Here is a 17,901-nt window from a genome sequence, read left to right on the forward strand (position 1 = left end):
CGCGGTGCTGCTGGTGCTGGGGGAGCTCCTGTTGCAGGGAGAGGACGTAGTCGATCTTTGCCAGCTACACACCCAAATGAAACACCTTCCTCAGGTGCACGTAGGCGACAGGACGTTCAGCATCATTTTGTAGGCCCGAATATCAGTGTACGAATGGTGAGGCCAAAAAAGTAGAGGCGGTAGTATATTCGATGGCTGACAGTGCCTCCAGTTCCTTCATATTGTCTCCCACCCGCTCCCCTGCTGAAACCGCAGAGTTGGCACCTGCAGCCTATGGGCATCTGTCTTTTACCTCATCCCCTTGCAAATCAGCCAAGCAGTCTGAGCCCATGCAGCATTCTCTTATGCTTTTTGATGTCTCTGCTGGCAGGGTTTCGTGGGTCATCCACCTAACACTGCTCCGGAAGTGGAAGAGATTGAGTGCACTGATGCCCAACCACTTATGTTTCAGGATGTGGACATGGGAGGACCACTGCAGCACGTCTCTGATGATAATGACGAAACACAGGTGCCAACTGCTGCGGCTTTCTGCAGTGTGAAGACCAGCAAGAAGGGCAGGGGTGAAGAGTGGGTGGAAGATGATGTGGAGGATAATGAGGTCCTAGAACCCACATGGAATGAACGTCTTGCAAATGACGTGTGCAGTTCGGAAGAAGAGGTGGTGGTCACACAGCGCCAGCTGCACAGCAAAAGAGGGAGCAGGGAGCAAAAGCAGAGTGGCCATCCCCTAGCCAGTACGCCTGCTACTGCCCACCGCACCCAGGAACTGAGCGCACCAAAGCGAGCTTCAAGGAGTGTCCTTCAGACAATGTGCTGACGACAAGACACAAGTGGTTTGCACGCTGTGGAATCAGAGCCTGAAGCGAGGCATGAATGTTCTAAACCTGAGCACCACCTGCATGACCAGGCATCTAAATGAAAAGCACGAGCAGCAGTGGAGTAAACACCTGAAAAACCGCAAAAGATCTCAGGCTCCTCTTGCTCCCTCTTCCTGCCCCTCTGGAGTGACAGTAGCACCTGCCACCCCGCAAACAGAGGATGTGGCACCGTCACCCAGCATGTTCACACTGTCCCATGGAAGCATTTAGCTGTCTATCCCCCAAACACTGAAGAGAAGGGGGAAGTACCCCCTACCCACACACGATCCCTGGCCCTGAATGCCAGCATTTCAAATTCCTGGCCTTTGAAATGCTGTCATTCCATCTGGTGGAGACATTGACTTTTAAAAACCTTATGGAGGTGGCTGTCCCACAGTACGTGGTTCCCAGCCGCCACTACTTTTCCAGAAGAGCCATCCCTGCCTTGCACAACCAAGTGGCAGACAAAATTAGGTGTGCACTGCGCAACGCTATCTGTGGCAAGGTCCACATAACTACCAATACATGGACTAGTAACCACGGGCAGGGACTTTATATCTCCCTAACTGCACACTGGGTAAATGCAGTGGCGGCTGGGCCTGAGGCGGATATCAGTTTGGAGTATATTCTACCGCCCCTGAGGATTGCAGGACATTTTTTGTTGCCTCCTACTCCGCTTCCTCCGCTATCGCCTCCTCATCTGGTCAGTGTAACACCTTCACCACCAACTTCAGCACAGCTAGGGGAAAACGACAGAAAGCTGTTTTGAAACTCATCTGTTTGGGGGGAAAAACCCACACCGTGCAGGAGCTGTGGACAGGCATGGAACAACAGATTGATGAGTGGTTGGTGCCGCTGAGCCTCAAGCCAGGCCTGACAGCAGGGGCTCAGTGGAAGCACAAGCCGAAGGCAGAGGAGGAGGAAGATGTCGCCAACGCAGCTGGGGCATCACCAGCACTTTTGAAGGGAAGGTTAGCATAGCCGAAATGTGCAAAAGCTTTGTCAACAACCAGCACCACTAGCTGATGCAGAAATGTCTTAGCAGGATGTAGCATTTCAGCAACATGATGGAACAGTACGTGTGCACATGCGTACACGTACTGACTGATGGGTCTGCCCCATTCAAATTCTGGGTCTCCAAATTGGGCACATGGCCTGAGCTTGCCCTTTACGCCTTGTTGGAGGTGCTGGCCTGCCCTGCAGTAAGTGTATTGTCTGAAAGTGTGTTTAGCACGGCAGGGGGGGGGGGTAATCACAGACAAGCGCAGCCGCCTGTCCACAGCCAACGTGAACAAGCTCACATTCATTAAAATGATCCAGGCATGGATCCCACAGGACTTGTCTGTACCTTGTGCTGAGTAGACAAGTATACCGGCCGCACCCAGCCTTTGTTATCCCCCAGCACACTTTGTCTTTGCATTCTCTTTCTATTTCCCAATATTTTGGGGTCTTCCCTCCACCGCCGTTTCCACCTACACCACCACATCCACCACCTCCACCACCTCCTCAACCTCTTACTTTACTTTGACCTTCGCCTCCTAGTTCAAGATGTAATTTCTTTGTTGTTGTTCTATTTTATGTTATTTTAAGTAATTTCCCTGTCCACATTTGTTTTCAGGGCAACTGTCCTGCTCTTACCCCCATTTTGCTTCCCTTTGCAGCCCTCCAGCCCTTACTATGACTATTTTACAACCATTTTAGTGCACCAAAGTTCAGGTCCCGAATCCAAACTTTGACCTGAAACTTTGACCTGAAGTTCGGCCGAACCCCGCGAACCCAAACATCCACGGGTCTGCTCATCCCTAGTAACGGGCCATATTTCACAATATTCTGGTGTTGCACTGCAGTCTGAACATTACTGCCAGACAGCTCTAGTCTGATGCATCAGGCACCAGTGTATGGTAATCCTGGATGATCCAAAAACTATTCATCTTTAGACAGGCTAATCTCTTAAAATTTCCTGTTGAAAGGTGAGTTCTCTTTTGGGTAACTATGCACCCCGCCGCAATAAACACCTGCTCTGATGCCACAATACTGGCTGGGCAGGAAAGCTTGTCCAGGGCAAACTCGGCTAGTTGCGGCCACAAATCAAGTTTGGCTGCCCAGTTGTCCAGGGGATCTTGGATGTGGGGTGATAGTCCAAGTATGCCACCACCCGCTGGTTCAGTTTCTGCTCCATGTCCTGCCCAGTTGTCCAGGGGATCTTGGATGTGGGGTGACAGTCCAAGTATGCCACCACCCGTTGGTTCAGTTTCTGCTCCATGTCCTGCTGCTGGCTGGTTTCTTCAGTAAGCAAACGTGCTCATCAGAGACTAGAGACTTAAGTTACTGCTGACAGAGCTGGTGCTGCTCCTGCACCCAATGAAGCATTAGTGTAGGGGTGGCAGTGGAGTGTGAGCATAGGGGGTCACCCTGGTTAGACCTTTGTGAGGATGGGCAAAGGCACACAGAGTTAGCGACCAACCGACTACATAGGATGTCTGTGTGACACTTGAGTGTTTCATCCCTCTCAGCAGGTTTAAAAAAGGCCCCCAGTTTGGCCTGGTAATGAGGGTCTAACATTGTCAGCTCCCACAGGGCTCAGATGGCCTTGAAAGTAACCACTACGTCTCCTGTCCCCCGCCAGCCAGATTTATCAGCATCTGCTTCAGGATGTGAAGGAGTAGAATGACAGTAGAATGGCAGCTGACAACTAAAGTGGCCTCCTCAAAAGGCCTGAGCAAATTACAGGTTTTATGCATGAGCTGCCACTGGCTAACACCAAAGTTACACAGGGGAGTACCCCTGTCGGCCTGCATTATCAAGAAATCGTTCATGGCCTTCTTCTGCTCATATACAGTAGTTGGTCCAACGTGTGGAAGGTGGAGTTTCAACGTGGGGAAATGACACATGTGAGGTGATGTTGGGGAACATTATTCTGCCTTTGCAGCTCAAGGAGGATATGCTTCGCAGGGTAAGAGTGACAGAAGTGCATGCACAGTTTCCTGGCAATTTTTAAGATGTATTGCAGTTGGGTGGAATCTGGTTCTCATCTATAGTTGGTGAGGAGACAGTCAGGATTCAATTTCTTGGTTAATAACCTTGAGAAGTTCCTCCCCAGTGTGACTCTGTTCTCCCAGACTGGCCAGGTGCATAACAGCGTGACACCACCGTGCTCTGCATAGGTGGCATGCTGGAGGACCACCCTGAACTGTGCTTAGAGTTGAGGCTGGGACCAAGGTGGAGGATGAGGAGGCGGAGGAGGACATTGGCACTGCAATCACAGCATGAGAATGTGGAGGCGGCATTGCCATCACCTGGCCAAGTTGCTGGTGTGCCTCAGGCAGAACCATACTTATCCAGTGTGTAATAAAGAACATATATTGTCCTTGACCATAGTTACAGTTCCAAACATTGGTGCTGCAGTGAACTGTACCAGCCAATGACAGGCTCAAGGACTGCCCCACCTTCTGCTGTATGTACATACACAGAACTGGTAAAGCTTTTTAAGAGAAGTAATGATGGCTTGGGACTCTCCATCTTGGCGCAGCACAAGCCATTAGTTCCCTGAACTGGGCAGAGTCAACCACATGGAAAGACTGTAGTACCAGCAACTTCGCTAGGAACAGGAGCAGCTTCTGCACTTTTGGGTGAGTGCATGCATACTGTTGTCTCTTTGCAATTGCCTTGGTGATCGATTACTGGTGACATGCGTGGCAAGGAGTAGGTGGAGGAGGAGCATCAGGACCAGTAGATGATGGGAAGAAAACACAGCTCCCTTCTGCTGAGGGGGTGGAGCCCTGACTTCTGGAAAAGGGGTGGGGTCTGCTGGGAGATACATCTGGCTGTACCACTACATTAGCACCATGGTTTTCCTAGGCACATTTTTGGTGATGCTCTATGTTTTAGGGCCATGGTGCCAACAGCCAACTAGCACCCTGGCTGCACTTCAACTTCTGCCCACAGATCTTACATACCGCCAGGCTGACCTCCTCAAGCAACTTGATGGAAAATGTTCGTACCTGTGAGTATGGTATTTTACACCCATGACTCTGTGTTAACTGCCTGCCACTACGGCTGAGGCTCCTGAGTAGCAGACAGTCTACTCCGGGCAGGTATGGCTCAAGATCTCACGCTGCTTCCACCCTGCTGGCTCATTACTTTTCTCATCCTCATCAGTCTCATGGCCACATCACTTACCGTTCTCAATACCTGCTCCCATGGGACACTCATTATCTCTACTTGCATGCCTACAGGAGGAAGCAGCGGACCTCTCCTCCAAATTGTGGTGGGCAGTAGCTGGCTTCTTACTTTCACTTTACAACTTTTGTTACCATGAAGCACGAGGAAATTCTGATTTATGGCAAATCTAATTTATTTTCCTAAATTCAACTTCATTAACTTCGATTCCCTAATCATTAGTAACTGTTTATGTAAAATAAGTTATTCAATGTCAATGTGGACACCCAATTAAGATAGGTATTAGAGAGCTTATTCACTTCAATTTAAGAATCAAGGCCTAATGGGATTGCTTATCTAAGAAACAAAGTGGGCACCCCATTTTGAAAATCAAGGACTGATGGAATTGTTTATATATTTAACAAGGTGGACACCCCAATTGTTAAATCACACTACTTAGTCACCCGAGTTTCAGAATCAAGGCCTAACAAAATGTCTTATCTATTAAACAAGGGAGACACCCCAATAACAATAAAAATAGACAGCTTATTCACCAAAGATTGAGAATCAAGACATAATGGAATTACTAATATGTAAAACAAGGTGGGCACTACAATAACAGTTAGGCTTCATGCACACGACCGTTCCAGTTTTTGCGGATCCGCAAAAAAACAGAAGCCGCCCATGTGCCTTCCGCAAGCGGCCCATTGTAGAAATGCTTATTCTTGTCCGCAAACGGACAAGAATGGGACATGTTCTATATTTTTTGCTGGGCCTTGGAACGGAGCAAAGGATGCGGACAGCACACCGAGTGCTGTCTGCATCTTTTGTGGCCTCATTAAAGTGAATGGGTCCGCATCTAAGCCGCTAAAACGGCCCTAGCCGTCCCTATGCTCAGTTCCCTGTAAAATGGCTAAAACCGGGTGGGATTTGTATTTGTATAGGGCTGTGATATCACAGGGGCTGGATAGCTGCTGATTGGCTGGCTGCACTGCATTATGGGTGATCTCTTGTCCTGGGCTTCTTACTTTCACTTTGTAACACTGCCATTTTAGGGGAAAATAGATTAATTACCACAAAGCGCCAGGAAATTTAGATTCATTGCAAATCCAAATTTTCCTAAACGTTGGAACAAATTCCACTTTGGATGTATCGATTTGTTCAACACTAGTTGAAATCCATGGTGGAAATCCACAGCATAAGGCCTCATGCACACAACAGCATTTTTTCATGGTCCACAAAACGGGGTTCCGTTGCTCCGTGATCCGTTTCCATTTTTGTTTCCGTGTGTCTTCCTTGATTTTTGGAGGATCACCAGACATGAAGGAAAGTGAAAAAAAATCTTGCCTTGCAAATGATAGGAAAAAAACGGACGCGGATGACAATCTTGTGTGCCGCCGTGTTTTTTCACAGACCCATTGACTTGAATGGGTCCGCGAACCATTGTCCATGAAAAAAATAGGACAGGTCATATTTTTTTGATGGACTGGAAACACGGATCACAGACGCGGATGACAAACGGTGCATTATCCGAGTTTTCAACGGACCCATTAAAAGTCAATGGGTACGCAGAAAATCACGGAAAACAGAACAACGGACACGGAACACAACAACAGTCGTGTGCAGGAGGCCTAAGGCCTCCTGCACACGACTGTTGTTTTGGTCCGCATCCGAGCCGCAGTTTAGGCGGCTTGGATGCGGACCCATTCACTTCAATGGGGCTGCAAAAGATATGGACAGCACTCTGTGTGCTGTCCGCATCCGTTGCTCCGTTCCGTGGTCCACCCAAAAAGATATAACCTGTCCTATTTTTTTTTCAGTTTTGTGGACAAGAATAGGCAGTTATATCAATGGCTGTCCGTGCCTTCCGTGTTTTGCGGATCTGAAATTTGCGGACCGCAAAACTCACAACGGTCATGTGCATGAGGCCTAAGTTGGCATGCTGTGACTTTTGCACTACAGATTTTTCAAAGTAAGTGGATACAATCCGCAGCATATCCATCTAGTATTTATGCCAATATCCATTTATAGGGTTATCCAAAATGTACGAAAAGTATTCTATACAGATCTATCACAAGTGACAGTTGCACAATTTTAACAGATATTTAGTTCAGATTTCACACAAATAATCCTATACAAATGTACACTATTATATTAGGACTACGGTTTTATGAACCCCCACTCATTCTGAGGTTTCAAATTCACATCATGCCTATTATTTGGAGGATTTGCCCATAGATTTTTACAATAGATTTGATTCTTGGCAATGCTAAAGAGGAGGTCCTCTGCAAATCCTCATCTAAAATTGCTGCACCTGTGTAGATTATTTTTTCTGTCTGAACTCACCTTTAGGGCTTGTGCTATATTATGGAAAATGGATACCATATTATTTCCCCTAATAATTTTAGTGCTTCTTGTGTTCACATGCACTACTGAACAGTTTACAAAATCATATTATTTAGATAGATAGACAAAAAGGAAACAGAGCAGAGTTAGTGTGCCAACAGTGTGGATTTCACCAGAAACATCTAAAATAAGCAGTAGAAAAAAAAATCCATAGCAAATGTGAATATGTAGTGTTCTTTATTCACCACACAACGCTTGAGAAAAGTCCCAGTAAGATGACTGAAACATCACGTTGTGAATAAAGGACACTACTTACTCACATTTGGGAAAGCTATGGATTTTTTTTCTACTATGAGATAGATAGATAGATAGATAGATAGATAGATAGATATAGATAGTAGATAGATAGATATAGATAGTAGATAGATAGATAATAGCTACAGACAGACAGACAGATAGCTAAAGCTACTTTCACACTGGCGTTTTGGCTTGCCGTTTCCGAGATCCGTTCAGGGCTCTCACAAGCGGTCCAAAACGGATCAGTTTTGCCCTAATGCATTCTGAATGGAAAAGGATCCGCTCAGAATGCATCAGTTTGCCTCCGATCAGTCTCCATTCCGCTTTGGAGGCGGATACCAAAATGATGCCTGCAGCGTTTTGCTGTCCGCCTGACGAAGCGGAGCCAAACGGATCCGTCCTGGCACACAATGTAAGGCTACACTCGAGTTTTATGCTGATCTGTCTTGCATCTGCACAGATGGATCCGCACGAATAATGCAAACGCTTGTATCCGTTAAAAACGGATCTGTTTGCATTATTCATTAATTAAAAAAAGTCTAAGTCAAAACGGATCCGTCTTGACTTACATTGAAAGTCAATAGGTGACGGATCCATTTTCAATTGCACCATATTGTGTCAGTGAAAAACGGATTCGTCCCATTGACTTACATTGTAAGACAGGCCGGATCCGTTTGGCTCTGCATAGTGAGACAGTCATAAAAACGCTGCAAGCTGCGTTTTAGTGACCGTCTAAAAAACGCAACGGAGACCAAACGCAGCCAAATTGAGGCATTCTGAATGGAGCCCTGAAACGGATCTCACAAACGGACCCAGAAACCCAGTGTGAAAGTAGCGCAAGTCAATGGGGATGGATCCATTTTCTCTGACACAATCTGGCACAATAGAAATAGGATCCATCCCCCATTGATTTTTAATGGAGTTCAAGACGGATCCATTTTGGCAATGTTAAAGATAATACAAACGGATACGTCATGGCTATAGAAGACATAATACAACCGGATCCGTTCATGACGGATGCATGTGGTTATATTATTGTAACTGAAGCGTTTTTGCAGATCCATGATGAATCCGCAAAAAACACTAATGTGGTCGTAGCCATAATAGATAGATAGATAGATATGAGATTGATAGATAGATGATAGATAGATAAATGATAGATAGATAAATGATAGATAGATAGATAGATAGATAGATAGATAGATAGATAAATGATAGATAGATAGATAGATAGATAGATAGATAGATAGATGATAAACAGATAGATAGATAGATAGATAGATAGATAGATAGATAGATAATGATAGATAGATAGATAGATAGATAGATAAATGATAAACAGATAGATAGATAGATAGATAGATAGATAGATCAATAAATGATAGATAGATAGATAGATAGATGATAAACAGATAGATAGATCGATAGATAGATAGATAGATAGATAGATAAATGATAGATAGATAGATAGATAGATAGATAGATAGATAGATAGATAAAAGATAACACTTCTTGACTGGGTTTTGTCACACTTGGTCTGAGTCTTCCATTTCTATTGGCAAGTACTTTGACCTTGAGTCTTTGATCTTAGTATGACCATGCTGATAGATGGAATAACGCGATTTATTACAAAACTAACAAAGTACTAGAGTGAATTAGTTCTGAATTGACAAGGGACCACATAGATGCCAGACACACATTACATCAATAGCATTTTCTCATCAGAAATTCACATCCCATGCTGGATATGTGTTTAAAAAAAAAAAAACTGGAAACAAGAATTAAAACCCATCTGCCTCCTCTAAACCAATAATGAATTGCACATTCCTGAACATGACAGTATGATTTAGAAGATAGCAGTGTGACCTTGGCAAAGGCCAGGACTTGATCTAATCTGTTTATACTAGAATATAAAACTATCCTGTTCTGTCCACAGTTGTCAGGGATTTTAAGAATGTTGCCTAAGAGCAAGAAATAGTATGCAATAAATAAATTCATTACTCGCTTGATAAATCCTCTGCTGCCTCAGTGCTGCCACTCTGGTGGTCCCATCATTCCTACAGCAATGCAATGACATAGATCTTTCACGTCACCACTCCAGCCAATCACTTACCTCAGCAGTGATGTTTACATTTAATTCATGAAATTGATGAGGTCAGTGATCACATGAATGATGTCATGGCATTGCCACAGGAAAATGAGTACTCTACTGTTCATCTCAGACTCTGTTCACAGTCAGGATGATGTTTATAATGGAGCCATGACCACCAAGTGTGATCCTTTTCATCATTGAGCAGGCACCTAGGCTAAATGCGCGGGGGGGTCCCCTGACCTCCCCATGTCGGCGATCGCGGCAAACCGCAGGTCAATTCAGACCTGCGGTTTGCTGCGATTTCTGCAGTTTCTGATTCCCGCGGTCCCTGACCGCAGGGATCAGAAACTTTAGCATTCCAAAAATATACCTGTATCTCCCCCCCCCCCTGCACCCCTGAGTGATTTGAGCCCGGTGGGAGGTGCAGGGGGAGGGTTGCGGGAGGCAGGCCGTGCGGCCGGCGGGATCGCGATCCCCCGCCCGCCTCCCCTTGAATAATCGTTGGTGGCCAATGGGTATACCAGGGTGTCAGCACATTGCTTTCATTAAAAAAAGTATACATATTAGGTATCGCCGCGTCCGTATCGACCAACTCTATAAAAATATCACATTACCTAACCCCTCAGGTGACCACCGTAAAAAAATAAAAATAAAAACGGTAGAAAAAAAGACATTTATTGTCATCTTACGTCACAAAAAGTGTAATAGCAAGCAATCAAAAAGTCATATGCACCCCAAAATAGTGCCAATCAAACCGTCATCTCATCCCACAAACAATGAGACCCTACTTAAGATAATCGCCCAAAAACTGAAAAAACTATGGCTCTTAGACTATGGAAACACTAAAACTTTTTTTTGTTTTAAAAATGAATTCATTGTGTAAAACTTACATAAATAAAAAAAAAAATGTATACATATTAGGTATCGCTGTGTCCGTGACAACCTGCTCTATAAAATTACCACATGATCTAACCTGTCAGATGAATGTTGTAAATAACAAAAAAAAACGGTGCCAAAAAAGCTGTTTCTTATTACCTTGCCGCACAAAAAGTGTAATATAGAGCAACCAAAAATCATATGTACCCTAAACTAGTACCAACAAAACTGCCACCCTATCCCGTAGTTTCTAAAATGGGGTCACTTTTTTGGATTTTTTACTCTAGGGGTGCATCAGGGGAGCTTCAAATGGGACATGGTGTAAATAAACCAGTCCAGCAAAATCTGCCTTCCAAAAACCGTATGGCATTCCTTTCCTTCTGCGCCCTGCCGTGTGCCCGTACAGCAGTTTACGACCACATATGGGGTGTTTCTGTTAACTACAGAATCAGGGCCATAAAGAATGAGTTTTGTTTGGCTGCTAACCCTTGATTTGTAACTGGAAAAAAAATCTTAAAATGGAAAATCTGCCAAAAAAGTTACATTTTCAAATTGTATCTCTATTTTCCATTAAATATTGTGCAACACCTAAAGGGTTAAAAAAGTTTGTAAAATCAGTTTTGAATACCTTGAGGGGTGTAGTTTCTTAGATGGGGTCACTTTTATGGAGTTTCTACTCTATGGGTGCATCAGGGGGGCTTCAAATGGGAGATGGTGTCAAAAAACCAGTCCAGCAAAACCTGCCTTCCAAAAACCAAACGGCGCACCTTTCACTCTACGCCCCGCTGTGTGGCCATACAGTAGTTTACGGCCACATATGGGGTGTTTCTGTAAACGGCAGAGTCAGGGCAATAAAGATAGTCTTGTTTAGCTGTTAACCCTTGCTTTGGGTTAAAATAGAAAATTAGGCAAAAAAATTAAATTCGCAAATTTCATCCCCATTTGCCAATAACTCTTGTGCAACACCTAAAGGGTTAATGAAGTTTGTAAAAATCAGTTTGAATACCTTGAGGGGTGTAGTTTATAGAATGGGGTCATTTTTGGGTGGTTTCTATTATGTAAGCCTCGCAAAGTGACTTCAGAGCTGTAGTGGTCCCTAAAAATTGGGTTTTTGTAAACTTCTGAAAAATTTCAAGATTTGTTTCTAAACTTCTAAGCCTTGTAACATCCCCAAAAAATAAAATATAATTCCCAAAATAATTCAAACATGAAGTAGACATATGGGGAATGTAAAGTCATCAGAATTTTTAGGGGTATTACTATGTATTACAGAAGTAGAGAAACTGAAACTTTGAAATTTGCACATTTTTCCCAATTTTTGATAAATTTGGTATTTTCTCATGCGAAAAAAATATTTTTTTTACTTCATTTTACCAGGGTCATGAAGTACAATATGTGACGAAGAAACAATCTCAGAATGGCCTGGATAAGTCAAAGCGTTTTAAAGTTATCACCACTTAAAGTGACACTGGTCAGATTTGCAAAAAATGGCCTGGTCCTAAGGTGAAATAAGGCTGTGTCCCTAAGGGGTTAACTTAACTATTTGTTAAAAAAAAAGAGAAAAGAGAATTAGATCGCACATCCACAAGCTTAGCTTTGATCTATAACTGCTTCTCAGCGCAATAATTAGTGTACAGCCCCCTATACTGCATGCTATATAAGAGACATTAGTGCATTTTTTTATCAAAAGGCATAAGCCCACCCACAGCGCCAAAGTTGCCTCCTATAGTGGGACCTACTATAAATTTGGCGCGGTACTGCCTGGCAACCGCCGGCGCCACAGCTCTGCACCAGCAGGTGGCGGGATCCAGCTGCCAAACAGAACCCCTGCTGCCTGTCAATGCCACCCTGGCACCAGGTCCCACCAACCCACCAGCGCAGCGCCACAGCAACAACAGCTGCCACCCAGCACCGCACTGTGTGAAAAGTTGTCAGAGCTAACATTGTTACCTGCTCTCAGAGTCTCAGACTGAGGGCTGGTTGGTCACTTCACCCTTATATTCAGGCTACTGCTAAAAGCACCTGTACCGAATGGGAGGAGGGCTGATCCTGGACAGAATAATCATACATGATTCAAAAAGAGAGAAAAAAGAGAATTATTGTGCTGAGAAGCTTTGTGAATTTTTGCTGAGAAGCAGTTATAGATCAAAGCTAAACTTGTGGATGTGCGATCTAATTCTCTTTTTTTTCTCTTTTTTGAATCATGTTGACTATTTGTTTCTCCCAGATAACCCCTTTGATTCATTTCAGTAGATACAAATTAATTCATGTTGCATCAAATATGTCTACAACTAGATATTTAGCCATAGTCCTTTTTCAGATGTTATATGTTAACACTATAATTAATGGTAACAATCTAATTCATTTTTAGCAAGCTATAAAGTTGAAACTGAGCAGCCAAAAAGCAGATGCTCATTTCTTGACACTAACTCTTTGTTTCCTCACCAGAACCCCGGCCATGATTGGATGTTCCTTTGTGGTTGATCGAGCATACTTTGGAGACATTGGGCTGCTGGATCCTGGCATGGAGGTGTATGGAGGAGAAAATATTGAGCTTGGCATGAGAGTAAGTTTCCACTTTAATGCAGTGTAATTTGTGAGAGCACAATTTTTAAATGCAAGCATCGTTCTCTGTAAAATATGGGCGTAATGACTGAGTACAATGGCCTGTTTCCATGTGTGATACACTTTCAAACTCACTGCAGGCAGCTTGCCAAAACATAAATTTATAGCCATGTACAGTACACTTTGTCAATTTTCTAAATGCTAGATTTGAGTTTGAACTGCATGCCATAAGTCAATTATGGAAGGGAAAAGATCAACGTACAGTACTGTGTATCTCTATATCCATTCTAGTTCATACTACGTGAATAGTTAGAAAAATAAAGTGTGATGATTATTTATTTATTTTTTATTCAATTATTGCTGGATTGGTTGTTAAAATAGTTTACATTTAAATCTAGTTACAGTAGTTATTCTACTGTTGTTACCAGTTATAATTGGGCCATTTCCCACCACTACTTTTTGTGCAGCTAATTCTTTAGTTCTATACATGAACTGCATAATAAAGACAGCTATCTATATGTTCTTTAAAATGAAAAGAATCTGGCTACGTACAGTCCCCACTAGAGGGAGGTAAGAAGCATACTGCATATTATTTATACTTTAAACTCAATAATACAATAATATGCAGTATAATTACCTTGATAGCAGTCACAATTTAGTCATTCATGTTTATGGCCATGGAAGGGGAACATGTTTTTAGAGCTTTGTATGAGAAAAGATGGAGCTCCAACCCCTACAAAGATATATTTATTTTATGCACTTATACAGCGCTACTATATTCTGCAGCGCTTTACAGACATTAGCAATGGGGCTCACAATCTAAGTTCCCTATCAGTATGTCTTTGGAGTGTGGGAGGAAACCCATACAAAGAAAGGGAGAACATACAAACTCCACGTAGATGTTGTCCTTGGTCGGATTTGATCATAGGACCCCAGAGCTGCAAGTCACTAGTGCTAATCACTGAGCTACCGTGCTGCCTTATAAATAAAACAGCATGGTGATAGCAAGTGAAATTTTAGAGTAAAAATTTTTTTTGCAGTAAAAAGCATTTGTTTTTGGGTAAAGTGAGAAATACATTTAGAAAATGCAATGTTGGCTTGTATATTTCACATAGAGATAGCAAGTCTTAACCTTTAGTTATTACTCTTTGACCCATGGTCTGAGGATCCTATAATACTTTCCTATGCAAAAGGTAGGAAGAAGACCATATGTAATGAACAGATATGTAAAACTAAAAGAAGGAAACCTATTTTTTATTTTTTTTTATTTCAGTATCTTATACATTGCCTTGAAAAAGTATTCATACAACTTTTCCACATTTTTTCATGTTTCACCCACAAACTTAAGTGTATTTTTTATTGGGATTTTAGGTGATAGACCAACACAAAGTACCAATTATGTGTTAAGTGAAAATAAATTGATACATGGTTTTCAAAATGTTTAATAAAAAGGCATCTGGAAAGTTTGGCATGCATTTGTGTTCTGCCCCCCTGAGTCAATACTCTGTAGGACCACCTTTCGCTACAATTATAGCTGCATGTCTTTTGGGCTATGTCTCTACCAGCTTTATACAGCTAGAGGCTGGCATATTTGCCCATTCTTCTGTGCAAAATAGCTCAAGCTCAGTCAAATTGGATGGAGAGCGTTGGTGAACAGCAATTTCCAAGCCTTGCCACAGATTCTCAATGGGATTTAGGTCTGGACTTTGACTTGGCCATTCTAACACCTGAATATGCCTTGATCTAAACTATTCCATTGTAACTCTGCCCGTATGTTTAGGGTTGTTGCCCTTCTGGAAGGTGAACCTTTGCCCCAGTCTTAAGTTTTTTGTATGCCCTACAAGGTTTTTCTCCAGGATTACTCTGTATTTAGTTCTGTCCATCTTCCCATCAACTCTGACTAGCTACCCTGAAGATAAATATTCCCATAGCATGATGCTGCTATCACCATGTTTCAAAGTGGGTATGGTTGTGTTCAGGGTTATTTGCAGTATTAGTTTTCTGCCAAGTTCAGTTTTAGTGTCATCTGAACAGCGAGCACCTTCTGCCACATGTTTTCTGTGTCCCCTACATGGCTTGTGGCAAACTACAAATGAGACTACTTATGGCTTGCTTTCAAAAAATGCTTTCTTCTTGCCATTCTTTCATAAAGGTCAGACTTGTAGAGTACACGACTAATAATTATTTTCACTTCACACATACTTCATACTTTGCGTTGATCTATCGCATAAAATCCCACTAAAATACATTAGTTTAAATTACAGTACATTGTGGGTGAAAAATGTGGAAAAGTTCAAGGGGTATGAATACTTTTTCAAAGCACTGTATGTTGCCAACAAATTCTGCAGCACTGTGCACAGACTGCCATCATCATATCAGTCCCTGTCCCCATTGGGGCACACCATGTAATTTCCCAATTAACTATTCGGTATGTTATGGCAATACTGGGTGTTGAAAGAAATCCATGAAAATGTTGTGAGATGTCAACCCACTAGTAGTCTTTCTGCTGTAGGGCAACAGTGATGTTCACTGAGCCACCATACCGCCCTGGAAATGTTTATATGTAATAAAATAGACTGTCTATCCATAAATAAACATAAAATAAAACTAATAATTTCCATAAAATCCTTCTTAAGCTACATGATTCAAACTTGTCCACATCTCAATGAAAACATGCATCCTCCTTGCAGCTAGTTGTCTTAATTTCTCAAAATTGTTTGGCTTTGTGCCACATTTCTGTACTGGAACCACTAAAACTAAATAGCTATTTGCTTATTCTTCCTATTTTCTTAATGTGAACTAAAAAGATATAGTTAAAGGTTGGCAATAATTAAGCTTCAGGGTAATGTTTTTAAGGGAAATGAAATAAATTGTAGAGCTTGCGGCTCAAGTATGAGTTTAAGTTTATAGAAAATGACCCAGATAGATCAGTCTTTCTGGCCTATGTGCAGGAGAAAGATTCACTTAACCCATTAGTGACCATTAATAGGCCTGGTTTAATCAATGGTGCATTAAAAACTATAACTTGTCCTGCAAGATCTCATAGAAGTACAGTGATGAAAAAACTAAAAAGTTATAGGTCTTGGAATGCTATTTTTTTTTTTAAATGTGTGTGGTCACTAAGGGGTTAATCCCCACAGCAGCATGATAACAAAATAGAATTGACAGGCGAAGAGTAGATATTGATTAGATTGTAGAAACTAATATAAAATAGATGTTAAACAACAATAAAGTAAGAAATGAAAAACAATTTAAGGATTTACTTGTACCTGAGCTGCTTAATGCAATTCAGGCAGCGTTTGAGGTGGAACTGCTCCCGGATTCTAAGAGGGAGGCAATTATTGTAGTCATACCCAAGCCTGGCAAAGATCATACCATCCCTGACTCCTACCATCTGATTTCATTACTATGTACAGATGTAAAACTGATAGCTAAGGTTTTGGTGAATTGGATAATAAATTATGTTCTGTGTCTTATTCACACAGAGCTTTATGCCTGGAAAGTTGATGGTGAGAAACCTTTTGGCAGGTATTTCTTAATCTGCATTTGTGGTCAGTGGATGGGGCAGTTTGATGATTTCACTTGACACTGCCAAAGCTTTTGACAGCGTTGAGTGAGCATTCTTATGGAATGTATTGCAGAAAATGGGATTCGGTCCCCAATTAATGTAATTGGTCTACTAGCTCTATATCCATCTGGATGCGCATAGGAACCAACAGTGGATTGTCCCTTTCATTTAGTTACAGAGCGGAACCAGGTAGGAATGTCTCCTCTCTCGCCTTCTTTTTGCCTTGGTCATCGAGCCCCTAGCTGTGTTGACTCACAACTCCAATGAGATATTGGTTTTTCAGCATGGCTCTATTGATGAATGAATCACATTTTATGCCGATGACATGTTTCTTTTTTCAAGAGATCTTGATAAGTCAATCCCCTCTGTCATGACATTAATACAGGAGTTTGGCCAATTTTTAGGACTCATTCTAAACTGGGACAAAATTGACTTTGTTACCATTAAACATATTTCCAAATGTGGTGTCTTTACTTACCAGTCATATCCCTATGGTCTCATCATTTAAATATTTAGTTGTGCATATATTCACCCATCCAGCACATTATAATGCCCTAAATCTGGTATGTATTATTGAACATAGTCATGAGCCATTATCTGTGCTAATTTAGTGCTAATGCAACAATTCCTGTATATACTTCATATTTCCCCCATATGGATACCAATAAAAAAAAAAAGTAAAATATAAAAGTCTCTTTATAAGGCCCCAGTGTATTACTGTACTGTGCCTGCAGCCGGGAGCGCACGGCGTCATAGCAACCAATGACGCCGTGCACTCCTGCTCTCAGGAGGGATCCAGGCCGCTGTTCCATGGCCCGCACACGGCCGTGAAACACAGCCGTGTGCATGGGGCCTAACACTGATTTTGAAAAAACAATATGCCTGAATTTAATTAGAAACCCTACAAATAAATAGAGTGGTGGTTTGGCAGTTCAATGGCTTTATTTTTTACCCACACATTTTCAATATTTGAAGGTTTGAGGTTGGGGGAGAACACATGTGTATCACAAGGAAACTGACTAAGAATATGTCCAGATGATAATCGCCTGTGTTTTTCCTAGAATTAGGAGCCCAGATAAGACCACCAGAACTCACTTCTACCTTGAAGCGTATAATTAAAGTCTTGGTTAGTGATGAGCGGC

At 42.4% G+C, this 17,901-nt stretch overlaps 1 protein-coding gene across 1 annotated transcript in view; it reads left to right on the forward strand.

Moving 5' to 3' along the window:
- GALNT9 (polypeptide N-acetylgalactosaminyltransferase 9) overlaps positions 1-17,901 on the forward strand; it is a 589,226-nt gene that overhangs the window by 212,700 nt on the left and 358,625 nt on the right. The window contains exon 6 of the mRNA XM_044281849.1: positions 13,075-13,192. Within this exon, the coding sequence (XP_044137784.1) occupies positions 13,075-13,192 (118 nt within the window). The remainder of the gene's footprint in view (positions 1-13,074; positions 13,193-17,901) is intronic.

The sequence above is a fragment of the Bufo gargarizans genome, chromosome 1 (assembly GCF_014858855.1).
Source record: "Bufo gargarizans isolate SCDJY-AF-19 chromosome 1, ASM1485885v1, whole genome shotgun sequence".
NCBI classification, from domain to species: domain Eukaryota; kingdom Metazoa; phylum Chordata; class Amphibia; order Anura; family Bufonidae; genus Bufo; species Bufo gargarizans.